The 27,512-nt window shown below is 41.6% G+C and overlaps 1 protein-coding gene and 1 long non-coding RNA gene across 2 annotated transcripts; one reads left to right on the forward strand and one right to left on the reverse strand.

Moving 5' to 3' along the window:
- Window positions 1-1,575: 1,575 nt before the first annotated feature.
- On the reverse strand, window positions 1,576-2,079 carry LOC135288244 (uncharacterized). Its single transcript, XR_010351464.1, has 2 exons — window positions 1,900-2,079; window positions 1,576-1,805 (listed from the first exon to the last, which is right to left on the reverse strand). It is a non-coding gene; the product is annotated as an uncharacterized LOC135288244 (long non-coding RNA).
- A 6,943-nt stretch (window positions 2,080-9,022) lies between these two features.
- Window positions 9,023-19,961, forward strand: RBM24 (RNA binding motif protein 24). Its single transcript, XM_064424133.1, has 4 exons — window positions 9,023-9,628; window positions 10,152-10,275; window positions 11,364-11,418; window positions 17,843-19,961. The coding sequence occupies exons 1-4, from the start codon at window positions 9,461-9,463 to the stop codon at window positions 18,171-18,173; spliced, it is 678 nt and encodes a 225-aa protein (XP_064280203.1). The 5' UTR covers window positions 9,023-9,460; the 3' UTR covers window positions 18,174-19,961.
- Window positions 19,962-27,512: the final 7,551 nt, after the last annotated feature.

Below are 27,512 nucleotides of genomic sequence, written 5' to 3' on the forward strand. Positions count from 1 at the left end.
ATTATTTTCTAGGGTCTTTTCACATGTTTCAGAAGATGCCTATTAGGATGACAGCACAGACAAAACTAGTAAACTTACAAAGGAAGCCTTTACAGAAGAGGGAGGAGAACAGAACAAATCCTCCAGAACAAACTGTGTTTCCAGTACACAACTATGCATCCTTCCACCAAGATTTCCTCCATTTAAATAAGATTATGAAAATATTTTCCCATCCCCTGCATATAATGTCAAATTTAAATTACTCTCCTTACTCACTAGTATTTCTCATGAACTTCTCATCTGGTTGCATTTAGAGTCTCTATTTTTTTCTTGCCAGCTGCCTTCCCCCACCCCTTCATTTTAATAAAACCTGTTAACACACTTGAGAGTCAAACATGAACAAAAAATGTTCCATTCCTTCCAAAGTATGGCATTCATGAAGATGTCATAAATAAATAAACATTCTCTAGTATTCTGTTTCTTTTGTCTAGCTTATTGGTGTTGAGAAACCCTCTTCTTCATTTATTTATGTTGGTATTTTATTTCCTTATTGAGTTTCAAAGATGAAAAGAGAAAAATAAGTACCAAGGAAACAGCTCATAGATTGAAATGACCAAGAATTTTCCCAGGGACATTGAAAAAAAAAAAAAAGCTTTAATATGAAGAAGTTGGTGTCTCATTATTTCATTTAACATACCTGCTTTTAATAAGGAAGGCATTACATTCTGTATATGAGACTAGAGAGCAAGCCAGTATAGTAAAATCAATGTGCAGGAATGCAGGTTCTTCTAATTCTGATTTAATGATATTGCATTTTACTCCCCTAAAAGATTGTTGTGCTTTAAAGTGAGGCAATCCTGCCTAGTCCAGCCTTATTCAAATGGCAAAATATGTACAGATCAGACAGCAAGTTAGTTTTGCACGATCCGCTGAGGTCCCCTGCACATGCCTGCAGCAGATGCAATATCCTTACCTTTCCCCAAATTCCCTAGGGACACAGGGCATGGCAACATACTTGCAGCTCCCAGTGAAAAGACAATGTGCAGGATCAAGTCAGCAAGTGGGCTGATCTCTTTATGTCACCTCATACTTCATTACAGATCTTGGTAAATTAAGCAAAACTCAGAAAAATTATTGCTCAGACTCTAATTTTAAAACAAATTGATAAACCTCAGTGAAAATTAACAGACTTTGAAAATGCTAATTGGGTAGGCAAGATGCTTATCTTAGGTCTCACAATACAGTCTACCTTTTGTGTCTTAAAAAATCCAAGCACTATACCTAATTCTTATATGCAACTAACATGAAATTTTAATTGTTTCATGTTGTCTGGGTCCATTTTTCAAAGCTACAATAATTCTTCGGTAGAATTAAATCCAGTTTGAGCCTTGTAGATGGCTTACCAAAGGACAATGTAGTATCTTTTCTACAGCACTGTTAAATACATTCACAGTTGTATTTTCTCAGCAAAGGTCCTTTCTAGAGGTGAAAATGGAGGCATTAGAACACAACATGCTTTCTGTGTCCTACTTCATAACCTCACACCTTATATGAACTGTGAAACTTAAGACTAAGGGACAAACATGACAAACCAGCCAAACAGTACTATTTTTATTCTCATGACAAAGCCTGAGTTTGGTTGGTTGGGTTTTTTTACTTCTTTTTAAAGGCAAAAGTCATGCCTTTTCCAACTGAGGACAATAAAGGCTGTAAGAATGCTTAGAAACCTCACATTACCTTACTGGGTTGCAGCAATAAGTATGTAGATGCTGCACTGACGAAACTCCCGCTACTCAAGCGGGAACATGCTCAAACTTCCACTTATTCTGGAAAACAAAACAATTAAAAAAAAAAAAACAACCTGCTGCATAGTTTTGAAGCTGTAGCCCTTGGGGCTAGAATCTTACAGGTTAAACTTACAGGTAAATTTTTGACAGAATTTGACTTTCAGATTTGTAGGGTAAACGTAGAGAGCAGCGGTGACTCAGTGCAGGCAGAGCTCCTCCCGAGTCACTTCTGCTTGGGTATCACAGGAAGACGGGAGCAGTGCTGTATACCTGCAGGTGTCACCTTACCAAGGGATCGTACTTCAGCTATCCTGACCTTTTGGCAGGGTGTGAAGAAAGCCTCCACGATCTTTTGCAGATGGAGGGTTATTCCACTTTAGTGTGTGAGCCAAATTCTAACTTACCTCGTTTCTACCTACTAAAGAAAGAAAACAGACAGGAAAAAAAATATCTTTGAACCAGCACAGATAATGTGGTCTGACAGCCCCTGAAGAAGAGGAATGCTGAGTTACAGAGGAGCGCTGGCTGTACCACAGCAGCAGCTGGTGAGACTCAGTGCAGGGTAGTAAATCTCTCCAAGGTCCTTCTGGAATGAAGGCACTGAACAGCCATCACATGCTGCTATTTTTTTTAAACAAATCACATCTAATCCAACAAGTGGAACCACCTAAAAGCTATTGTTGTATTGCAGCTATTTTTAGTTGAAGAAACCAAGACTGCAAAGTAAACTGGATAGTAAGAAGCTCAGACTAAAAATACTTGACAGTAACATGATATCTTTGGATCAGAAAACATGGTTGTGCTAGTAAACAAGCTACTTTCTCCTACAGCACAACTCACGAGCACGGCAATACACCGTCTGTCCAGAGAGACAACAGTGCATAAGTGGGATGACCTCCAGCTAAAGTCCATCTTCCCTCCTAAATCCTCTCTTCAGCCCTTGCAAAGAAAGTCTCAAGCTTTAGTCTGATTGTCCAAGTCACAACATGAAGAACTCCTCCACATCCCTAGCAAAAGATGCTGTGGGAAGAAGATGGAGCACAAATCTAATTCATCTGCATTTCCTCTATGTGTCTTTGTGCCCCAGATACCTCCAAAGGAAAGGAGAGGACAGTTCTCTGGAGCAGTTGTCTCTCTTCTTTGCCCGTGCTATGATCAGCAGACATCCCTGGGTGAGTGCTGAGGAACACTGAACCCTCTCTTTTCCTCTAAATGAAAAAGCAGTCAAGGGAACATTTTGGACTCTAATTGCTTCAGCAGTGAGGTGAAAGCAAATTTTCTTGCAAACTCAGTTTCCCCAGTATAAGCAATACAAGAAAAACTAAGTCCTTAAAAAAAAAAAAAAAGGGTTGGGTTGAACTTGACAAATGAGGATGTGGTATTTTCTGGCCATAAATTAGAACCTTCCACTCTCTGACAGGAAAGCACAAGGCACTCCTCAGGAGGGCTAAGAGTGCACGAGGCCGCTGACATGGCTATTCCTGAATCCAGAGCTGCAGCACTATGGCATTCATGTCATCAGTTTCTCACTAAGGACTAAGGGGCTGAAGCATGTTTGAATGAGCTCTTCTCTGCATTTCTAGCCATGTATCCACATTTCACTTCTACTAACCTACTTCTGCTAAGAGATGTGCAGTGTTCTATGAGGCTGATGTCTGGCACACAGCTTGTCGACTGCCAGTTTAATCCCTTGTAATAATAACTGGCGAGGGTTTAGTGTATGTCTTTCACCAGCATCCCCATATTTGTTTCTTTTTTTTTTTTCCCACTTATTTGACTGCAGGTCAGATGAGACTTGATGAAATTTCGTTTAATTTCTTTGCTTTTAGTAGTGCTTCACCAGTTTAGACTGATTGAGAATTTTTTCTCAACAGTATTCTTTGTACCAGACTTCTTGTTTTGCATACAAAATACAAGCAAGTAATGAGTTTTGTGTTTTATCAGTCCAGGCTATATGTATATGGCTCAGCAGACAGGTCCAAGCACTGGTTTTCCCACTGGGCACTATGGTGGGGTGGGTGTACATTTTAAATATGCACAAGAGTGTGCTCAGCAGGCAGTCATTCAGCTATCACACCACAGAACACCAATGTGATCTTGCAGATTTGTTAAATGTCTCTCTTAGTTGCCTGTGATCAGGACAGGTAAGCATGAGACTCAGGTGTTTCACACTCCAATTTCTAAGTTTTAGCTAGTCTGCAAATCCCAATTTATTGCTTCCCTGACACAACTGCCTTGCTTTTTGTCAACATTAAGAATAATTTTTCTAACCCTGAGTGTGTCCCATGGTGGGTGTGAGAGCTTTGTGTTTCTGCAGGTTCAGCCTCTGGCATTGGTGCTGTCTCCATTACAGCATCCTGGGACAACTTCAGCTCACACCAGACACCAGCCTCATTCTACTTTCTGAACTGTTCTAGCACTGGCCAGCACTGTTCAGTACAGCACCCATGACTTGGTATTCATAAACCCTTTCCCTTGGGGTTTTTTCCCTAACATACCTTTTCCTCGTGTTCCCCTACCAACATGGCATGCATTGTAACTTTTATGGATGCCTTCAGCCTCTGGCTTCACTCATCATTCACCCCTGCTTCCCCTGACATGCCTATTATTTTCCTACAGATAGGCAAAGTATCTTAAACCTACAGTTCTACAAGCTTTGAATTTTGTTTGCTGGATCACTGAAACTCTGTGTCACCTCTTCCATTGCCCTTTGAAGGGAAAAATATTTCCATCAGAAACTATACCTGGTGGTTGACATTTGGTGATTTAATTGGGAATAAGGATGTTTTCATAGTTGAAGTTCATGTGACTTAGAGCTCAAATACTGTAACAAAAGGGACTTTGGAATACAGGTTTCAGGGGAAAAAAGAATCCTATGATGAAATCTGTTATAATTGGGACACTATCAGGAGAGAGGTGGTGGAAGCTTCCCCAGTTAGGAAACCTAGCAGAAATTCACAATTCAAGAACATGAGTGTACATGAGTACTTTATGCTTCCCTAGGCAAAGTCAAACCATCCCCCATGTAGCACACACTGAGCAGAGCAGAGGTTAGACATTCTGCTCTTCTCTGTAATGGGACGTGGTTGGTGGAAGTGCAAAGATTAGCAGACAAAGCTGTGCCTAATGTTATCAGCCGAATGCTTTCACGGAGCTATGGCATTATGGAACTTCAGCAGAAATGTCTCACTGACCGAACTGATGGTCTTACTAGGTTAACAGAGAAAGGATTACTTTTATTTTCAGCCCTGCATAACAAATCATGGTGGTTTAGGCCCCAGGCATTCTAATAATAGTGTTAGCAAATAAAATGTGCATGTAAGTATATGTATATGATATATATGTATATAGAAATTCCAGCCGCATTTAATTGATGGTGCAGTGAATGTTCTGAAGACCACTATTATTTACTGAAATAAAGCACTAGCAAGAATGACTGGTGTGCAATATAATCACGGGTCTTTGTTGTTTCCAGAAACCTAATGAATGAACACACAACATCCATTGGTTTCCAACATGACAGGCATATGGTGTTCATAAATAAATAAAAAGCATGATATTACAGTTACGCTGATACCACTGAGTGGTAACATTTGGTAAACTGGAAAGCTGTCTATTCTATCCTACCTCCTCAGCAAAAACACAAAAATCTCTGAGTAAAACCAATTAATTGTGACTGATAGCTTTTGGGGTTTCCTCCCATTAAGCCACATTACTAGGTTCCAAATGAAACACTAGATCGCTTTCTCATTTATAGCTTCGGATATATATATATTTTAAAACCATTAAAATTACATAGAAGGTAATTGGCAGCTACAATACCCTTCAGCAACAATACCTCCGTACCTAGGAGAGATTCCCAGCAATATAAAAGACTGCAGCGGGACCTGGGTGCCTATGTTCTACTTTGATTTAAAACTGAGATCCTGAAAAGGCCAAAATAGCTGCCTACAGGAACAACCCTGCTCTTTTACAGTGAACTACTGTTTGTGGTACTTACCAAAACATGGGTAACCCTGGTTTAATTTCCAAATTTCCATGTGTTTAGGAACCTCAGTCTCACATCTCTCCCAGGAATGCTCCACCTAGACACTCCTTTTCCACAAGTTCTCACTTCTTACCCAAACTGCCACACTTCACCAGTAGCATCATTCCTGCAAAATTTGCAGCATATAGAAACACATTTCTTTCTGCTACACTTGCATTCCAAAGCCACAACCAGATCCCTAGCAATAAGTCATTAGCTGATCCATCTCAAAACACCAAAATACATATTATCTCAAGCAACTGGGAAAATTACACTGGTGAAGTTGTCCACGGACTTCCCTTAAGCACAATAAATGCTGTACAGTCCATGCTTTTAAATCTTAAAATCCATTAGTCTTGACTGCAAACTTAGCCCGACATCCAGCATGGCCAGGTAAACACTGTCCCATCAACTCAAGCTAACTTCAGGCTAATCCTCATCTGAATTAATTCAGATTCATCAGTTTTCTGTGGGACCTACAGGTTCTGTAGATAAGCCTCACTCTTCAAGCTTTGGAGAAACCTGCCCTACACAAAGACACAAGCCCCAGTCAATCCAGAACATTTTCACAATGGGTGAATCAGAAAGAACTGCCTTTCTAGGCTGTACATGGTAACCTCCTTTGGGTTAAGACTAGCCCAAAATCTGGAGTTAACATATGGTATATGAGAGAAGCATACAATATATTCCTGATCACTAAAGTGTTCAAATGGTCTTTAATTAATTTCCATATGATAGAGGTCACCTTTCTCTTTGGGTAAACCTAAAATGGTGATTAAGACTGAGATATTATTGGAAAATATTTTTATTTCTGAGGGCAGCTGAAGGAGTAGATAGCCTGATGCTAGTAGAATCATATCAGCCACAAGATCATAAGATCATGCATCCAAGAACTAGAGGCCTATGTTCATTTTTCGTGGTTATGCCACACAAAAATAAAGGCTTGTGTTGACAGTGGACTGAATGGACTAGAGGAAGTTGCAAATGATGAGGTATCACTTCTCTGGGATTTAGGTAAGGATTCCTAGGAATCCTAAGGCTGGAAAATCATACCCTAGATTCTGTCAGGACCACCAAAGCAGAAGAAGGTCTGATGCTAGAAGGTAAAACTGAGTTTTGAGGAATTATACTTCAATAGTAGGGGTTGTTTTCCTGTGATGGTGTTTGTGATACAGTTCAGTTATAGGAATGAATGGATTAGAGAATTGTATTCATTCCTGAATTTTACTGGGATTGCCATCTTAAATTGAGGGTGCTAATACAGTAGTAGGACTGTTGTAGCATAGCTTACAGGATATATGTTAATCTGTTAATGGCCAGCTACACTTCTGGTTTTACAGAAGAGGATGTGTTAGCCTGTCAGAGTAGGTTGAAAACTGTACTGGAGATATTTTGAATTAGCAGTATGAACAAGGGCTGCTTGATGAACCCTACCTAAATGCAAGAAGTTCGTCTTTTGTTGAGACACAGGTGTGGAAAGTTAGGCTTTTCTTCTGAAAAAAGAACGCAGGATTTTTTCTGAATCATGGACAACCTGCTGTTGCTGCTAGACCAAAAGGCTAGATTTTGGATTTGGGTCTGTCAATGTCATCAGTCTTCCACTTGGGCTGAAAAAGGTGAACTCCTAAATGTGGCTGCAGGTATTTCCGGGACAGCCAAATGCTGCTTTTCTGGCCTCCATACAGGAGTCTGTGCAATGACTGGAAAGCCAGGCTAATTCACCCTTTGTGCAGACACCACAAGACACTCAGGAGTGCTGGGCACAGCATGGAAAAAGAAACATGATGGAATGGACTACATTTGGTTTCAGATGAACTTTTTAGAAGTTCATCTACTAGGTCCACAGAGATCTGAGAAGTTAAATTCACTACTAAGTGGTCTGTGTGCTGCAGGGCTTCATTGAGCACTGACACCCTTAGTTGGGCTACTATTTAAGTTCAGGTCACTGGGCTAGAGTTTAAAGTTATGATTAGCCCTCGGAACAGAAGTGGCTGGAGTGTCAGGTTTAACACAATGTTCCAGACCAACAGGAGAGTCAAGCTGGAAGACGTTTGGGGACAGAGTTAGCTGACCTAACCGAATTCAGGTGAACATTAAGGGCTTGTCATAATTTAACTTGAAAAGCAACATCTATGTCTCATTGTGCAGGTGCTGCTAGATTTCACTTGAGTTAGCCTTAACATGTTAAAACAGATTTAATCTGTGGAGTCTGAAGGGTCAAGTAGGGTTACTGACAGCATGGCTTAGGATTCGTATAGGTATAGGCCATTGGAACTAGGAAAACTACTGATAAAAAAATCAAATGGAACTAAGGTTAGATATGGGCAAACAGGGCCTGAGTTTAGGGCTAAGTGTTCTCATTATGGTTAATGTTTGGTACCAGAGTGGCTGAAGAACTTTGTGAAAGTCTGTCCTGCAAATGATGCATTGCTCATCTTCCTAAGCGTAAGAGTCTTCATAGGGGAAAGCCTAGCAGACAGAAGAAGGTGAAAGAGGAAAAATAGACACACAGTACTTATCAAGACTTTGGGACTGCAAGAGAATGGTTTGGAAGTCTATACACATATGCACATCTGTTTTCCCCAATCTTTAACCTTCCTCCCATCCTTCCGGTCTCTCTGCGAGTCTCCCTTCCCCCCAACTCCCACAGTCCTCTGTCTCTTCATGTCACACAGACATTCCTTTCTTTATGTTTCTCTTCATCCTTCCCAGTCCCAGCATTGGGCAGAGGCAGCAAGAGAAGAGAAAAACAAGGGAAACAGCTTTACCATTTTTTTTTTCATCTTGTGACCGAACAACCAGCAAGAACCACAACCACCAGCACCACCACAAAAATAAAAATGGATGTGTTGCAGCACCATAGTCTTGCTAGCCCGGAGAGAGCAGTAAGTGAAGGTTGCAGAGGTTTGACCACAAGCCTTCGGGGAGGGATCGAAGCATTTGAGGACCGCCAGCACCCACGAGCCGGCTGTCCCCGCGGGCTCTGTGGCCGCCCGGGCACCGCTGTCCCCACCGGCCCCTGTCTCCTGGTACTCGCTGCTTGCAGCAAACCTGCCTCGAAGGACACCGGGCGTCCCCGAGGGGCACCTCTGAGGCCGCCCCTTTGCCGGGCGGCCCCGAGGCCCGGCTGCCGCCGCACGGGGGGCACCCAGCTGCCGCCGACAGCTGAGTGTCAGCCCCGGCCGCGCCGCGGCCGAGCGCGGGGTCCGCCCCGCCGCCGTCCCCGCCCCTGCCAGGAGGAGGAACCGAGAGTGACCGACCCGGTGGCTTTTAGGGGGAAGGCCACTCGGTTGTTAGAGCCCAGGCCCTGCACTCCTCTTCCAGCTGCTGTTTCTGCTCGTTTCCAGCACTACGGCCGCCAGGCTGGCTGCTGCCCGGCCTCCCCTCCTCCTTTTGCCGGTACCTACCTCAAAACCGCCCGAGGCTGCGAGGCTCCGCTCTTGAAGGAGGAGGAAGCTGGGTCTGCAGAGGCAGAAGGGAATTGCATTGTAGCTGGGTGGCGGGGGGAAAACGGGGGGCGGGGGAAGAGAGGAGAGAGGAAAAAAAATTAAAAGGAAAAAAGGAGCGGGGCTGAGTCTGGAAGCGGGTCTCGCCGCCCAGGACCCGCACGCCCCGGCGGCCACGCGTGGGTGCAGAGCGCGGCGCGGCGCGCAGGGCCGGGCTGAAGATGCACACGACGCAGAAGGACACCACTTACACCAAGATCTTCGTCGGGGGCTTGCCCTACCACACCACCGACTCCAGCCTGCGCAAGTACTTCGAGGTCTTCGGGGACATCGAGGAGGCGGTGGTCATCACCGACCGGCAGACGGGCAAGTCCCGGGGATACGGCTTTGTAAGTGCCGGGGCGCGGGGCCGGGCGGGGGCGGCTGCGGTGGGGGGGATGCGGGGAAACTTCCGCGGGGGCCGCTGTGAGAGCGCGGGGCCGGCAGGGGCGTCCGCCTTTTTGCTTTTCTCTCCTCTTTCTTTTTTAATTCTTTTTTAATTTTTATTTTTCTCTTGCCCTGCTGGGGAGTTTGGATAGAGGCGGGGGGGGGGGGGGGCGGGGGGAATTACTGAATAAGGAGATTGAGGGGGGGAATTGCCCAATTCCCCGCGCCCCGCCGGCGCGCCTGTTGCTCGCTGATACGGGCGCTGCGGGGTTTATCTGCCGGCGGCCGAGCTCGGCCCGCGCCCTCCGCCCTGCGCCCGCCGCGGCTCCCGGCGCCCCGCTCCGCTCCGCTCGGCGGGCGGGCCGGGGCCGGGGTCCGGCCGGGGGCCCCTCGGCCCGCCCGCGGGTACGGCCGGGTCGCTGCTGTGGGAGGGAGGCTTCTCCTTCCCCGCGGAACGGGATCTAATGCGCGGCATCGCCCGTTAAGGTCACCATGGCTGACAGAGCTGCTGCTGAAAGGGCTTGTAAGGACCCCAACCCCATCATCGATGGCAGGAAAGCCAACGTGAACCTGGCGTACCTGGGTGCCAAGCCGCGGATAATGCAGCCAGGTGAGGAAGCAGCCCTGAATGGCTTTTCTCTCCGTACCTCAGGTTTCTGAAGAGACTAAAACTTCAAAAAAAGGTAGTGCTGCCCTCCACCTTCCTGAAGCACGCACACAGTTGGGCGTGCTTTGGTTTTGATTTTTAAATGAAGCATGTAGTAATTTTCTGGCTATTTTGCACATGTGCCTTATTTAAAAAACAAAAGCGATCAGAGATAAAATATCTGGAGTTCCCCAGGAAGACTTGCACAGCTCAAACACTTCATTGGTTATTCCTGCTGCTGGGAATGTGGTGGCGCTGACCATTTACAGTATCGTTGCAGGGTAAGATTGGCCTAGGAGTGAATCGCTTCCAATGTGTGCGGTCTTATTAACACAAACAATATCTTAATACAAACTTCTCAAGCAGATGGGAGCTATTATGCAGATTTTAAAATGAAGTGGCTTTTCCTAAGACCACATCTTGATGTCCTAGCCACTTCCCAGAATGCTGCTATGCTGCTTTGCAGCAAGAGTGAGAGGAGCGTGGAGTGTGTGCACATTTGTGCTCTAAAGGAGGTCATTCTGAATTCCCCTGTGTTTAGCTTGACGAACACTTGTGCGAGTAATTAAGTGCCCGCCAAGGAAAGACAAGGTTTATGCTAGGGTGTCTGGAGAACAGAAATGAAGTTGGGATTTGACCGCCTGTGCTAAGTCCTGATGAGTAGGGGTGACTTAAATTTTAAGTCTGTAGAAATTGCAGAAATACACTGATGAATGGAAAGTATCATACAGTCATTCAGATGCTAAAGTTAGGGATCCAAATGGAGCACCAGGTAAAATGTGCACTAAACCCCTGTACTTGTTTAGAAAAAGTCATTTTCCTAAACATCTCTAGGAAAGCGTATACTTTACTGGTTTAAGTTCTCTGTGTGTGTGTATGGACTGATATATTTTGCTTTCTAATTTTTGGTTCTACAGCCTTTCACCTGTTGTTACTGCAGGCTGTTAGTAAAGGCTCTTACTCTGCGAGTTTTTTTGTGTGTGTGTATATATAGCATAAATAAGTGGCCACAAAACACCCATACAGAGAATGTGATGTGTTTTTGTTGGTAGGTTTTGCCTTTGGTGTCCAGCAGCTTCATCCAGCTCTCATACAGAGGCCTTTCGGGTAAGTCTCAATGGGACCTCAAACAGGGGAGGAAAAAAATCTTTTTTAAAAAAAAAGGAAAGAAAAAGTATGATCGTTGAAGGCCTCTTTCAGTAGCATCCTTAAAGCTGGCCAGCAATGTCGAAGCTCTCAGATTTATAAATGTATACTCATAAATGCGCTCACCTTGTCGGTCATGTTCTAAATGCCGCAGCTGAGTCAAGTTGTGTGGTACGTGGCCCTTCCGACTAAGCAGTCCAGTCCCACATGACCCTATGATAAAACAAGGAGGTATGACTTGATGCAAGATTGCTGTGCCCCATTTCTCTTTTTTCAGCTTGACTCAATGTTATTTATCTCTTTCTAATCTGACAGGGATCGTTTACAGTTAAGATAACTGATCAGAAGGATATGATGATAAGAGGTGGAATAGTTCTGTTTGGAATTAAACTCTGTAACCAGTAGACTCAAACACAAGCTAAAATGGTGATTAACGATGCATGTATGTTTTTTCATATAGTCAATAGACCTCCGTGTGCTTTTTTTTTTTTATTTATTACAGTAATGAAGTGGTGTTGATAGCTAAACTGTGTGCTTTTATTTAATTGAAAGAGCTGTAGTGAAAGTTTTTTGGGGGGGATCTTTTTTAATTTTGGTTTTGTTGTTGAGGAGTGACTTTGCCATGGGGAGCAAAGGGCCTTTTTTTTCCTTGCTTTCAAGCTGTAGCCTGTGACTTTTTTAACCATATTTTGTAGTGAGTGCTGAATTGTGTGACTTCTTGATTTTTAAGTAAATCAACATATTGCTTGCATGTTCATAATTTTTGGGAGGTTTGTTCTTGGGAAGGGTGTGAAGCTCCTTATTAACGATGTGCGTCCATTTGGGCTTTCTAATTTGAGGGAATTTTTTCTTCAAACTGTCTTTAATATGTAGTGCATTTCTCCTGAATTTGAGTATAAACTATTCCTAAGTGGAACTAACTCTCGCTTTTTATAGGCATTTCATTAGGAGATGAAGTCTGCTTTAAGCTTTCCGTAGTGTCACTTCACTAATGCACAGTGACTGAGAAACTCGTTGCGAAATAGTGCATTTTGCTAATTAATGCATAAGCTAACAAGAAAGTAGGGAAAATGAGTCACAAATGTATTTTGTTTATTTGGTTAGAATGGCTTTAGATTATCATACTTATCTGTTATTAAGCAACAACAGCTTCTCAGTAATTTGATTTGTCAGAATGGAAGGAAACAGTTCCTATCGTGAAAACCACAGGAAAAAGTTTTTCCTAGAAACTCCATGTAATTTTAAAAGAGCGTCTTGATTCTTCCAAGAGTGAAGAGGCTGCAAAAACTTTTTGCCTTTTTTTTACCTTGTTATGATTATCCTCTACTGTATTTTGCTTGCTTCTTTGAATTGTGAGATGACAGTGTGTATGCAGTGATCAGTTTATGATGCCTGCACTAAGGTAGACAGGAGGCAGAACACCTCCTCTCCAGAGCTGTTAAAACACTTGTTGAAAAGGGAACTACTGAATTGTGCAGGGATCACTGTGGAGAGACTGAGTATTTGCTGAGCACAACAGAAGAGGAGGATCTGTGGCAGTCCCTTGCTTAAAGGACTCTGCAAATGTAGAAGTCTTTCTTGCTTTCCTTACCCAAAGCCAACAATAGATGACATAAACCATGTTTAAGTCAGGGAAATCCTTCCAGCAAGCTGCATAAGGTTGGATTTCTAATGCATTGCCCATAAATTTGAAAGAATGTTGGTTGCAGAGTCATGTATGTATGAAATTGGTAATTTTTCATCTATCCTTGGCTGTTGCAGTTCTTTTACTATTTGTAAACAACAGAGATTACCAATCCGTCTTCCTCCTCAGAATTTCCAGTGACCTGTACCTTTATCTAAAGTATGTAGTTCAGATTAAGGAGAACAGCATTCATTAGGATGAATGAACATGTTCATTCACTTCATTGACAGTAAGAGGGGATGTTTCAGTGCTTATTTGAATATCTTTCTGTTGAAGAGTTCACTTTTGCTGTGTGGTTTGCACTGAAATACATGGTCACCCTAAAGCCTTTTTTCTTCCTGGGCAGTTGCACTTTGGAAGTACACTTCCCTTATACGTTGTGTGAAGCAGGCTGTAGTGGTGATTCAGTGCCAATACTCAGCTAATCCATACACAAAAGCTTTGAGGTTTTGTGGTTGAGTTTTGGGTTTTTTCCCTCACAGTGCAAGTTAGTGAGGTGCTGCAATATTTTGGTATGGTCAGCTGTGTTTTAGAATCACAGAATCATAGAATGGCCTGGGTTGGAAGGGACCTTCCAGATCATGTTGTTCCAACCCCTGCCATGGACAAGGACACCTTTCCCTAGACCATGTTGCTCAGAGCTCCATCCAGCCTGGCTGTGAACACTTTCAGAGATAGAACATCCACAACATAAGGTTTCACATCTATCAAATAATAAATTTAAAATAATCTGATTATGTTACATTACTTTTACTGAGAAGATGCAGAAGTTCAATATTCAGACTTAATAAGTACAACACTGTTGTGGTGGAGGAAGACAGAAACTAGATTAGCTTCAACGCATGATGCACTTAAAATGCAGGGAATTTTTTTATTCAGTGCTGCAGAATAACATTTCTTCCTGCTTTTTACATTCAGCATCTGTCTTACTGTTGGTGTGTTTCATAGAAAGCTGTTTGATCACAGGATTGGTTATTTACACAACTTTGTTTTCAGGATTGTTTATTAAAATACTATCTCTGAATTCAACATTAATTTATGGAGGGGGAAGATGACTTTGCTTCCCAGGACAACTTTTCTTATTTTGCTAATGTAATTTTGACTTTAATATTGGTGGGAAAAATCAGGATTATTCAGAGGTATTGCTGAAGGACATAACTGGTGTGGAGATTTTTTTATTTTCTGTCTAAAACCTGTACTTATATCAAAATGAAAACATACCCACTGTCTTCAGTAAGACCAGAGTTAAATCCAAAGTTATTAAGCCCATTATCAAATGGTTAGCTGATACGACCTGCTTGATATCTTCCAAGATTTAGGCAAATCTGCCTTTCTTAAGAGAGAAGGAAAAGCCCCCTCTTGAGTTTTTGATCAAAAGACCTGTATAATACTAGACTACAGATAGTCTGAAAAGAGGGAATGAAGCTGGAACAGTCAGAAGTTAGCCTGCTGTTACGTCCTCTTAGTGGTTATCAGATAAAAGGAAACATAGTAAGGGTCTTGTATGTTTAATGTTTATGCAACCTATTTCTGTTAAAAGGAGAGCTGTTCATTGGTGAAAACCTACTGTTTAATTATGCTTACAAAAGCAAACAATGCCATGCAAGGGCCAAAGCAAAACATTTTGTTTAAAGTTAAATATCTAATTTTTTGAGAACGTAATGCTGAGAGTTAAAGATGCACTACGCCTGCTGAATTTCTGTATGCCACAGCTCTCCGCATTAGTCTCAAAAGTCTTCTTTCCTTTGAAATTATCATTCACTTTATTGTTGCCTATAGGATTATTTTGGAGGTCTTTAGTTAAACATAAATCTTTTGTTACAACAACAAAGAAAGTCTTAAGGCATGTGGCAGGGATGTAGGTCATTGAATTTTGAGTATCTCAAAGCTACAGTTACTGCTACAGTTAAATATGGCTTCTATTTTCCTTTATTGCAAAAGCATAAAACAGTAAATACACGTTCCAATATAAAAACTACTGCCAGGAAAGAGAGTTTAAATCCTCTCAATTTCTCACACTAACACTCTGAAAAGTAAAGCAGCAGCTTTTATTTAAAATTAAGGATAGTAAGGATTTCTAGGGTAACTGGGAATTGCTTTTTCAGCTTTTGACCTGGCAGAGCATGAAAAGCAGTTGGGTTCTGAATGGCTGAGATCTTCGTGTCCTGGCCTGTGCAGTAGGTAGAAATTTACTTTGGCCATATAAAGCCATTTTACTTGACTGAAAACAGTTGTAGCATGACAGATGATCAAAAATAGCCCCAGTGCAGCTTATGCTGTCAATCACCATGTGTTAAATGGCACGGTGGAGAGGAGCCTGCACAGGGTTTATGTTTATTGTAGGGTAAGATGTGGCAAACAGATAATGTTTCATAACTTCACCACCTGTTAGTTTCTTGGCTTAAATAAACCAAGTCACAAGAGCTTAAGTGGAAGCACATGTATCTTTCTGTCTTTTTCAAGGATATGGCCGAGTGTCCAAGTGTCTTCAGAAAATCCTAGTAACATCAGTTCAGCAGTTCAGGCAACACACTGTCTCTTCTGTTAGAATTACTCTCTTCCATAAGTGTTGAATGTAAAGATTCCTTTGATGTGGTGTTGAATGGACTCTTTGTGATGCAAAAGAGGCTCTCTGTGACTTCAGATTTGTTTTTATACTTCTTCCCTAAATGCTTAAGAAATATGGTGTAATGTTTATTAGAATTGTACTTGGTTGGTGACCAATACAAAATGCTTGCTTATGCTCATCCATATGGAGAGCTCAGGTAATGATGTGTATTTAAATGCACAGAGCCAGCTTAAGTATGCTTCAAATGCACTTCTGGCTAATCACTTCATAAATTAGGTGAGTGTTAAAAACCCAACTTATGGTTTTGTTTTGTTTTCTTTCCCTTCCCAATCCCTCCCTATTTGTCACTCTTTTTTTTTCCCCTTCCCACAATAGGAAATGAATTTAATTTACATGTTGGGTTTTTATGATTGTGGTGTTCATGTCTTAAACATGACAACTGAACATTTCTCTCTGCTAATACTCCTATTCAAGCAACTGAGCTCTTCTTTTCTGAAAAAGAAAACTAAGCTGTTTTAAAGTCTATCACTTTTTTAAACTACGTTTGCTATGATTCCAGTTGACAGTGTCCCCTCTGATTGCAAATGTTTCCTTGTTGACCACCTTAAAGCTATTTTAAAAATGAAACAAAAAATCCCCCACAAACCTTTCCATGAAATCTTGAATTTGGAGAACAGAGGACACTTCTTACTACTACAGTTTTCATCTGTGCCTAAAGTGTGTTCAAGGGTTGGTGTAGTCTTTAGACGTGTCTGTAAAGGTAAAGAAAGTTCAGTGTGTAATAGCAGTGAATCTGTACAAGAAGTATTTCATGCATTTATAGAGATTCACTGGCTGGGAAGGAGTTACATGTATGAAGGACTTCTCTTTGGAAATCCAGATGCAAGACAGGGTTATGAGTGTAAAATGAGAATTATACAGAGTATTTTTTTTAAATCATATTATATTATAAAATCCAACAATGAGATTAACATGTATGTACACTTGTGTGCTAAGGCATGGATATTACCAGTTTTTAAAACTAAAGGGCTAAGTAAACAAGCCAAGAAAGCAAATTATGCGACTTGGACAAGATGGGAAAGTGTTTACTCATGTATTCAGAATGGTTCTTTCTTAAACTGTAAATTTGTGGGTTGTTTTGCTTTTGTTAAGCACCAGATCTATTTAGACTTAATCTTATGCCCACCTCCCAAAAAACTCTATGCTGTATGTCTTGCATAGAAATAAACAAGCTGGCACAAAACAGGACATCAGTGACCTGATAATCAAACAGGTTTGACTCTTGTGTCCTTACGAACTTTTATAAAAGTGTGATGCACATGTACTTAGGAGTCACTGTTATGGATTTTAATAGCATCTATGTAGCTTCCCCTCAATGGCCTCTTGTGACGGAGTGAGCTGCACTATCGTTCGTTTGGAAAGTGTGATTCTTGCTGTGTTTACCACACTTGTGAACTCTATTTAAACTCCTTTGTCGCCTGTGTTGGTTTTTTCCTTATTTTTAATAAGGGTGACTGAGGTTGCAGAGAAATTAATGTGTGCTGAGTCTGCATAGCAACTTAAGTAGGGTTGCCACAATACGCTCTTTAACACACTTCCCTGGGAAGACTTGACATAAAGTCAGAGTTCAATAATTTTGTTGCCTTATTGGCTGTTGTTGAACTCATTATAGTGATGCTGTCAAACTGCTCAGTTACTAATAATAAAAGTATTGCAGGAAGTAATTTTACTAAGAGTCAAATAGTTAAGAGAGAAGAGGGGTAATAAAAATGACTTACAGGTGATTTGAAAAACAAGTACTGCAATTTTTCAATGGGCTAATCAAGCATAGTCCTTCCGAGTTGTCTTAATGACAGTAATGCTGGTCCTTCTAAAGATTTGAATGACATTAAAGTTATTATCCTCAAGGAACACTGAGCACCCTGACTTAACTCGGCTACAACGCTGTGCTTTGGAGCGATGCATCTCTTCGGGCCAGTGAACTGATAATTGGTCCATCGAGTCAAGTTATTGTGGCAACCCTATGCACATAACAACAACTAAATTGAGTTTGTTTTAGTTCGGAGTATGGATATGACACTTAGGCGCTGGCTCGCCTACCGACTCTAACTCCCTCTCCCATCTTTCAACAGGATACCCGCTCACTATGTCTATCCACAGGCTTTTGTGCAGCCCGGAGTGGTAATTCCCCACGTGCAGCCCGCGGCGGCCGCTGCTTCCACCACGCCCTACATCGACTACACGGGAGCGGCGTACGCGCAGTACTCGGCGGCGGCGGCGGCGGCCGCCTACGAGCAGTACCCGTACGCCGCCTCGCCCGCCGCCGCCGCCGCCGGCTACGTGGCGGCCGGGGGCTACGGCTACGCCGTGCAGCAGCCCCTCGCCGCAGCAGCGCCCGGCACGGCCGCGGCGGCTTTCGGCCAGTACCAGCCCCAACAGCTGCAGACAGACCGCATGCAATAGCAGACGGACTGCCGAAGGAAGCTGGCCAGCTCTCTCCTCCTCTTCTCGGCCTTCCAGTAGATGTAGTTAACAGAGACAATTCGTAGTAACTAAGGAGCTTTAAGGAAAGCGATGCTGTTGCGAAACTAAAGATTTTTATTCCACTGTCTTCATACAGTATGCATCCAAATCTTGTTGCTAGAGGGGAAGGGTAGTGCGGCATGTCTAGTTTCAAGTATCAAGCCAGAAGAAAATGGGGGGAAAAATACTGTACTGTCATGAAAGAGTGGCAGGAGTAGCAATGGGACTTCATATTTTCAAACAAACAAAAAAGAACCAAAAAAAAAAAGCAAAGATGTACTTTCTACAGTATCAGGGAAGCAAAACTGCCTTTTATAAGTAAGAAAATGGTATCTGAAAAGTTTGAACCAGGGAAAAAACTTGAGTCAGCAATATGTAACCTTTATCCATTTAAGAGGAAACGAGCTTAAAGCACTGATTGTCCTTTCTAGCTTTCAGAAGTTGTCTTTGTGAGACAGGACCTTGTCACTGTCTCACTGACGGGCACCGAACAACCCAAGGAAGATGGCCGGCTAGTAAGATGGCGGACAGGCACCAAAGTTATTTTCTTCTCTGTCCTCTGGATGAGTGGAACTATGGAGCAAGTGATGTGGAAGTAAGGGGTGCAACAGCTGTAGAGACAATCAATAACACAGACAGTTCTGGACAGAACACATCACTCGTGCTCATGTGATGAGCTTGTCACATCCTAATCCCTCGCCCCATCCCGTTTCACTTTTGGGAAACTTTAACTGCTGGTGTCAGCTATTCTGATTCTAAAATAGGATCAGCCCTTTACTACAACAGCCTTCTCTTTCTATTTATTGCATCTATTCGTAACTTGTGAATAAAGGCAGGAAGAAGCCTAATGAACTAAAACCTTTTAAGAACTGTTTTAAGGGAATTTTCTTTTCTGAAACCATTTGTACAATTTTAATATCTATTTCAGGATTATATTTAAAGTATTTATTAGCAAACATACAGTACACAAGACAACTTTTTGTTACCAAGACTGCAGTTCCTGAAGGGTTAATGGTATGTGATTTATACTGTGCCTTAATTGTTATGCTATTTAAAAAGAAATATTTATTTTGAAAGTTTTACTATGCTGCGCTCTAAAGAAAGCGACTTTAGATGTGACACTGTAAAATTATGTATTCATCTCATGGTATAAATTATTTAGTAGGCTTAGATGTAGCATATTAAATATTAACCTAATTAACTAAGGATGTTGACTTGGATTTATTTAAATTCAGTATGTGCACTGTATGAGGGTACTCTCAAATTAACACTTTTTTAGGTTTTTACATAAAATATTGCTAGTTCATTCTTTTTCCCTCTACTAGTTATTCATGTAGACCTCTCAAATACATTAGTGCCGTTTTCTCACTCATCTGTATGTAGACTGACTATTTTTCCCTTTGCTAGAAAATGCTGCTTTACATTGTCCTGTGAAACTACAATACTTGCAATTTTTATTCTTGACTGAAATGGAATTTAATATTTTACACTGTATTGGATTTTTTTTATACTTGAACAATTTCATACAAGGGAAGACAGGATAGCATTTTTATGGACTTTATCCAATGTCACTGGATTTATTTGAAGTATTCTGAATACTAGCCAGTGTTACAATGTAGACATGACTCTCCTGTGCATATTATTTATTCAGTATGTATATTGCTTTACAACATTTCAGATCTCTTAATCTATTCACTCGTATTAAAACAATAAAAAAATATTGTCTCATCCTGTCTAGTGTTGTTCTTGCCCAAACTGTCTTATATCTTGTTTAGTTAAAACTAGAAGGGCAAGCGTTTATACAGTTTTCCTGGTCTGTGGGGTGAATAGCAGCATGTACACTGACTTCAAATACACAGATTGATGGGAACTCTGTTGAGGAGATTCTGTTGAGGAGGTGGAGGGGATCCCTTCTGAGGTTTGTCATAAAGTAATTCAGAAGGGAAGGGACTTCGGAAGGTCTGAGGTCCCTTATGTCTTTGTCCAGTCAGGTCTTAAAAAATCCCCATGTGGAGACTGCACAACACTGGGTAATCTATTCCACTACCTAATTATTCCTGTTGTGTCTTTTTTTTTCTCCCTTCTATCTAACCAGCACCTCCCCTGCTCATTACAGCCGTAGTCTCATTGTTTGGCAGAAAGCCCAGCCCTATCTTCTTGGTAATCTTTTCTTAGGAACTGTAAAATTGCTGTTCTCTTCCATAGGCTGAACAAACCCCAATTCCTCACCCTTTCCTCACAATTCTCATGCTGACCCTTCAGTGGAGTCGTTCAAGTCTGCCAGCAGCTGTCATGTACTGGGAGCCTCTAGACTGGACCCACTACACCAGCTGTGGTCTAGTGAGCGCTGAGTAAAACGGAATAATCAGTCTCCTTGATCTGCCATCTGTGCTCCTGTTGATACAGCCTGATGCACTTTCACTCCTGCCAGAGTTTACCACTGACTCCTGTGCAGCCTGCCCCAAGCCTCCCATGTCCTTTTCAGCAAAGCAGCTAACCAAGCCATGGGGGTTAGTCCACCTGAGATAGAGTGCTCCATTTGTCCTGACTGAACTTCATGATGTTCCTGTTGGCCTAGTCCTCTGGCAAGTATAGATGTCTCTGAATGGCAGGCCATGTCAAGTACACCTTACATTAAGTATCATCAGTCCACAGACCTGACTGTAGTGCATCCCATCTCTTCCTCCAAGTTATTCATCGAAGTATCAGACCAGCCAGATGCCAAAGAAACTCCACTGTAACCAGTGGAGACAGAGCATAAGCCCTTTTGACCAATGATTCAGTTAGGTTTTTGCCTAATTATCCATTTGAAATTGGATACAAGGATTCTGTGGGAGATTACATGGAAAGCCTTGCTAAACTCAAGGTAGACAACATTGTCTACTTTCCCCCCTTTGACAGATGAAGTGACCTCATCACAAGAGACAATTAAGTTGGTCTGGTGTAATTTACCCTTGTAAATTCATGCTGGCTGTTACAAATCACCACATTCCCCTTCATGTGCCTGGAAATACTGCCAAGATGGCTTGTTCCATGATTGTTCAGTATTTCTTTAGATTGTCCTGCATGCCCTTTTTCTGAAGATAGGTGCATGACCTGCTTTTCTGCAGGCACAGAAGACGTCCCCGGTCTCCATGATCTTTCAGTGATGATAGTAAGCAGCTTCAGAATGACAACACCCTTGGGCACAACCCATCAGGTCTAATGGGTTTATGTGGACTGAGCTTCCTCAAGAAGTCCCTGAATCAATCTCCTTCAACACCTGGCAGTTTTTTGGTCCTTGAACCCTTCCTACAAGCAAAGCTTTCCATGTAATCTCCTACAAGCAAAGTTACTAAAAAGCTAAAGGTCAGGACACCTTTTTGCATATAGTAATTGAACTGGGAAGCAGTGACGTAGCTGCTCAGATCCAGCTGATGATGGATTTGTAGTCTTGAGGACTACTTAACATTTCAGTGGCAGTCCAAGCCACTAATGACCAAAAGGACCTGATATCTGAAAGAAGGCTGTGTGAAATGCATGGCAGTGTTAGCCAGTTCTTTGAAGAATGGGGGGATGTTCATACAAGCTTCATACAGAAATTCATCACTGCAGCTGTCACTTACTGTGACTTCAGCAGAAGCACAAGCTTGACTGCAGAATTTGAGCTGCTCTTTCATCCACAAAAAGAGTCTTTTTCATCTGCAAAAGAAGGGAGTAGTGAAATTGAAGCGATAGAAAAGATTTTTCCTGGTCTTGAGGTCAGACTTCATTTCACCATGGACAATTATGAAACTCCAGAACTGGAACATTCACTAACATCCTGGCCTGATGCTGTCATGGATCTTAACAAGTGTTTCAAGCCTGGCTGCTGAGAAGTGTTGCTGAGCTGCCTTTTGCAATCTGACCTTAAGATCTTCGACCTTGCAGAGCACACTGTAGTGCTCTTTCTGCTAAGAAGCGTATAAATACCCAGCAGGGAGGTGAGCAGGAAACGACAAATGCCATTTTCTACTCTGTTCTTCTATTTCCTTAGCCTGGTCTTGCTCCAAGGGGTTTGCCTAGAAGACATAGTATCAAGTAGGAATCAAAATCAGAAGTCCCTCTGAGAGAAAGGCTGAGCACTGATGGCACACTAACCTTCCCTTAGACACAGAGTGAAGACAGCATCCTTTCCTACTGCTGCACACCCCTGACAATGTCCTTGGGACTTCCCCTGCCTCTGCCTGGAGGTGACAGACACCCCCAGGGAGAGGTGTGAAGGGGAATGCTTGCTGCCCTGGAGGGGTCTATCTTGTGGTAAGCCACAATGGGAACAGAATAAAAGTTTATGACTCAGTTTATAAAGGTCAATTGCATGCTGGCTCTAACTTGACAGAATAAATATGGTCAGCAAAAATGTAAATGTGTGAGCTCCACTAGCAAACTTAGCTTTGGGCACATAACATGAACACTAATGCTTGCTTTTGATAAATGAGTAGCTGAACAGACCTTTGTACATAAAATACACCTCAGTAACATCTCACATACATGAAATGCCAACAGTTCACATTACCAGGACCAAAATAAAATAACTGAGAAATAGCAGCACATAATTATGAAATATGTGAATACTCAGAAAAAATGTTAGCATTTTACTTGAGAGATGGCATATATGCAAAAAACTGCTCACAATGAAATTTCCAGTTGAGTTTCCAAAACCGTCAAAAGAGTTTCTATACTGAAAAGTGACCAGTGCTGAGTTTCTTGCAGAGGGAGGGAGAAGCTGAAACTAGTAATTGCTAAGGAATGTGTAGACCAAAAAAGGTGTCATACCTTGAAAGGTTACATTGATGACCTGACTCCTAGAATTGCAGTTTTTTCCTAGTATAGTTATTTTCCTATTAACCAGTGAACATAACTTGGCATTGCTAGACTTCATTGATTCTAATTTTTCTTGGTTTTTTCAAACATATAGAAGGACTATATTAGGATGAAAATAATTATGCAACTCAAAGCACCTCTTAGTCTTGTTCATCAGATGCTTACCCATTTTAAACTGAGCAATTCCCTAGCTATGCTTGTGAGAAAAATAATTCTATTTTGAACCTATGTTTCAGTTCTAAAGAGCCTGCATATGTTTAAAAATAACATAGTTATGTGTGAATTTACAAAATGCTTACTATGACTGATGATTGGGCTTTGGGGCTTTTGTGCAGATACTTTTATCCTTCCAAAATGAAGTGTAAAATTATGTGAAAAAAATAAGATTGACACAGTGTCAAAGAATAAGGAGAAAACTACAACCATGACTGCATTCAGGTGATCACATAGAACACATCAGCTTTTCTGAACATAAAGAAAATTAGCTCTGGAATGTTTCCCAGTTCCATGTGCCAATATTGCTGAGATAAGTCATGAATTTCAGCTAGCTTACACTATCATAATTTTTGACCTAAACAGTCTGGGAATAGGGAGGAATCCACCAAAGTCTGTTTCATCACCAAGCATCTGAAAGTCAAAAGATGCTATCCAAATTAATTGGTTAAAGGTCTCTGACATACATATAATCTGCAGCTCAGCATCCTAACGTCAATTTTTGGACCAGACTTCACAGTGCCTCCTGCTTCTTCTCTGTTCTCTACATGTGGCTGTTGTGGGCGATTCGTTCCTCATTCCTTTACAGGGCAAGGGCTCTTGCAGCTGCCCAGTCACTTCCTTCTTAAGACTTAAACTAGGTAAAATAAGAAAACCCCATTGTCTTACACCTCAAAATTTACAAAATCTGGAAAAGTCCTTACAAAATAGCTCTTTTTATGTGAAGCTCATCTTCTTCTGAATTTGATGACTCCATTTGAACCTGAGGAAAAGATGTCAAAATACCAACACTGACAGAGCCAGGTCATAGGCAAAGCTCAGTGAATCCATCACCTGTCATTAGGCTGTTAAAGAGTTTTTTCATTGCACTTGCAAGGACATGAATCAATCTTTACAACACACTTGAAGAATAGAACACATTTTTATCCAACAATCAGGTAAGGGATTTTGCCACCCTGTGAAAAACTTGGATTTTTGTTGTTGTTGATGTTTTTTGGATTTGTAGTAATGACAAAAATAAACTAAAGTATAAAACCCCGCAGTAAACAAAATTGTTTCCTATAACAGTAAAACTGGATAATTTAAAAAACATTTTACATTAACCCCCCCTATTTTTTTTAAATAATAAATTGCTTAAAAATAAAATATCTGTGCACTTAGAAGTAAGAAGAGTAGATTGTTTTTGTTTTTTCCTGACAAGAACCAGTAGAATTGAAAGGCTTTCAACAAACACACCACTGCATATTCCAACTGCTACAAAGGGAAGGCTGATTACTTGCTCAAGGCTGTGGATACTACGATGCTGCCAAAAATTGGGATTCCCTGGCTACTTGTTCAAACTGCCGGAATTCATCTCCTAATTTGATCACTAGTAATATTTCTGAATGTGGATAAAAATAATGGAAGTCTGGAGGAAAACCTTGTTTTTACTGAGGGTAGGTGGACAATTTAGGAATCACAGAATCATTTTGGTTAGGTAAAGAATTTTAATATCATCATGTTTAACCATACTGTTTTATGCAGACAAGTAAGCACAGGGAAGAACAACCCAAGCACAACAAAGCTGAAACACAAGCTTTTTTCATATAATGGCCAAAGCTTTTTTAAGTGACAGACACTATCAATTAAAATGTAATTTCTTCATCACAACAGCAATGAAGGACCTTAAAAGTGAGCTGCTCTCTTTGTCCAGTATGCTCTTGCTCTAGCCTTGGAAGATGGTAAATAGCACATTAGTGGAATAAGGAATGTTGACAATTTCTTTTTCAATATATGGTTATGGAGTAGTGTGCATTCCTTCATATGAATTTATGTTATGAGCACTATTTAAAGAAAATCTGTTCTTCATTAACCAAGGCTTAGGCATCACAGTATGTAAGTTCATGTATCAATCTTTCTTGAGTTTCATCAGTATTAGCTTTTTCTCCATTAGAGAACTGCTTCATCAACTAAAATCTTTTCTCCTTTTCTGTAAAGTGAATCCTTTCACTAACCTAAGTGCCATCATCATTTATACTGGTTTTCATGTTAAGTGAGAGTGAAGAGATCTCCAGGCTTTATTCTTCTGTAAATGTCACCAGTTCCATGTACAATACTGTGTCTTGAAACTGGTTTTCCTCTGACCTTATCAAGAAGGGCTGTTTACTCTAACAACACCTGGGATCTTGCCAAAAGAAATCAGAATCTAAGACAGAGTTCTGAGAACAGCAGCTGAGTGTGAAAAACAGAATTGCGCCCACCAGCCTACAGAGGGCTGGTGTCAGTGAGGAGCTGCCCCTGACGTGGCTGCAGTGGGTGAGCTGAGCGAGTGCCTGAGAAGGGCACACCACAGCTGAAAGGCTTTCTTTGCCTGGATGCATCAGTTCAGCTTAGCAAAGGCCAGTCAAAGGGCAAAGAAAGCAGCTCTGTAGTGTCTTTCTGGGGAAGAAGGTCTTGGTGCCCACTAGAACTTCAAGAATGAAGCTAGCCTCGAAGACCTTGTGTCTTGTCTTCAATATAATGCAAAAAAACATACAGAGCGCCTTAGCCAGATCCCGACAACAGCAGTGGTGCTTGCCAGCAGTTCTCTAAGAATACAGGTTGGCAGAGATACAAATAATGTGTGGAGGAGCCTCAAGGAATCTGGCTTTCCTAAATGCAGGGAATGGCAGTATTAGGCAGAAGCAGGCACTGTCTCTATTGCATTTAAGATACAGTTTATTTGAAATGTGGCTGCGCTGTATTAATGATCCCTTGTTTCAGCAGGACAGCTGGGATGCTGACTGCCACAGCCACTGCTGCAAAGAGAACAGAATAGCAAGGTTTAGGCACAATCAAATGAGCTTAATATCCAGCCAGGGCCCAGACTGAAAACGGAATGCATGAATATGCCCTGAGAGAACTGCAGGAGACCAGAAAGTTTTGCTCCAAAGGGGCAAAAACTAGTCTGCTTGGTGGTGGTGAAAGTACAAGTAATTGCAAACACAAAAAGATTCTAACGGATTCTCAAAAACATTGTGGTGTTTAATGTGATTATGAAGATGGTATGATTGTCTGGATGAGAACAAGGGCAGTTATTGCCTATTTGTTGACCTCTGAGGACAAAATCATAAATATGCCAACATGAAAAGAAATTGTTTCTTGGTGGAATGTTCTTCAATCTAAGCAGGTTTATCTACAACGTCTCAGGTTCTATCAGTCACACAGGTAAAAGATCTCATGATACTGACTTTTAATTCCTAATTCAGCCATGATCTCAAGAAAAGAACTATTTAACTGCACTGCTCACTTATCCTGGTATTCAGAAGATTATTGGTATTTACAAGTCTGTCTGGCTACCCCAGAGAATAACTTATGAGGGCCTTGTTGTAGAGAAGAGCAAGCAGCATGCAAACCCTTCAAGCAGCTTTGTGTTCTACCAGGCACTGATCAGTTCTCAAATGTATAGAACAGGAACAACTCTTAACATCTGTATGGGTTTAGTGGAAGAACAATTCTGCTGTTCAGTTTGATGTGCTGGAAAGAAGAAATGGCAGGAACATGTTCATGTTTGTGATGCAGGATTCTCTTCAGGTAATGACTTGGTGTAGAGGAGAGGAAGGGAAAAAGAAATATTTAAGCAATGCTCAGTTTCTTGTCCCAGAGTTTGAAGCAATTCATCAGTGGTAAAATTTCACATGTTCTCATTTTTGAGGAATGGTAGAAAGCACCTCATCTTGGGATTGTTTGAGAAATGATGTTTTGAGTAAGATCACTCACTCAAAGAGCAGAGTTTGTGGAAGCCATGCCAACTATGAAATGGACGTAGTGTGATCCATTTAAATGGAGCTGCCTAAGCACATCCCTAGTTTGTAGATCTCACAGCAGCTTATCTGGATATACAGGTTCATGCTCTTGCTGCAGGAGATCCTGCAAATTCAGTCTCTCCATGACTTCCTCATTTTAATAAAAATATAATTGACCAAACCATTTTTTTCTTCAGCAACTGGAATTCTCCTTTCTCACATTCTACAGCTACTTGACCCTGGGCAGCTTTCCTGAGGGGAGACTCTCCTAAGTCACAAGGTGGTGGAAGCTACTGACAAAGACCTTCTTAAGCTACAGGCTGGAAAGCAGGATGTGCAGAAGGCTGAGTGACTTCAACTACCACAAGCCTTGACAAAACCTAGCTGTGCCTCCCCCATTATTTCTCCCCCATTATTTCTCAAATCCACTATCTCACTTCTTTTCAGATATGTGCACCTG

Source organism: Passer domesticus, chromosome 1 (genome assembly GCF_036417665.1).
Source record: "Passer domesticus isolate bPasDom1 chromosome 1, bPasDom1.hap1, whole genome shotgun sequence".
In the NCBI taxonomy this organism is placed as follows: domain Eukaryota; kingdom Metazoa; phylum Chordata; class Aves; order Passeriformes; family Passeridae; genus Passer; species Passer domesticus.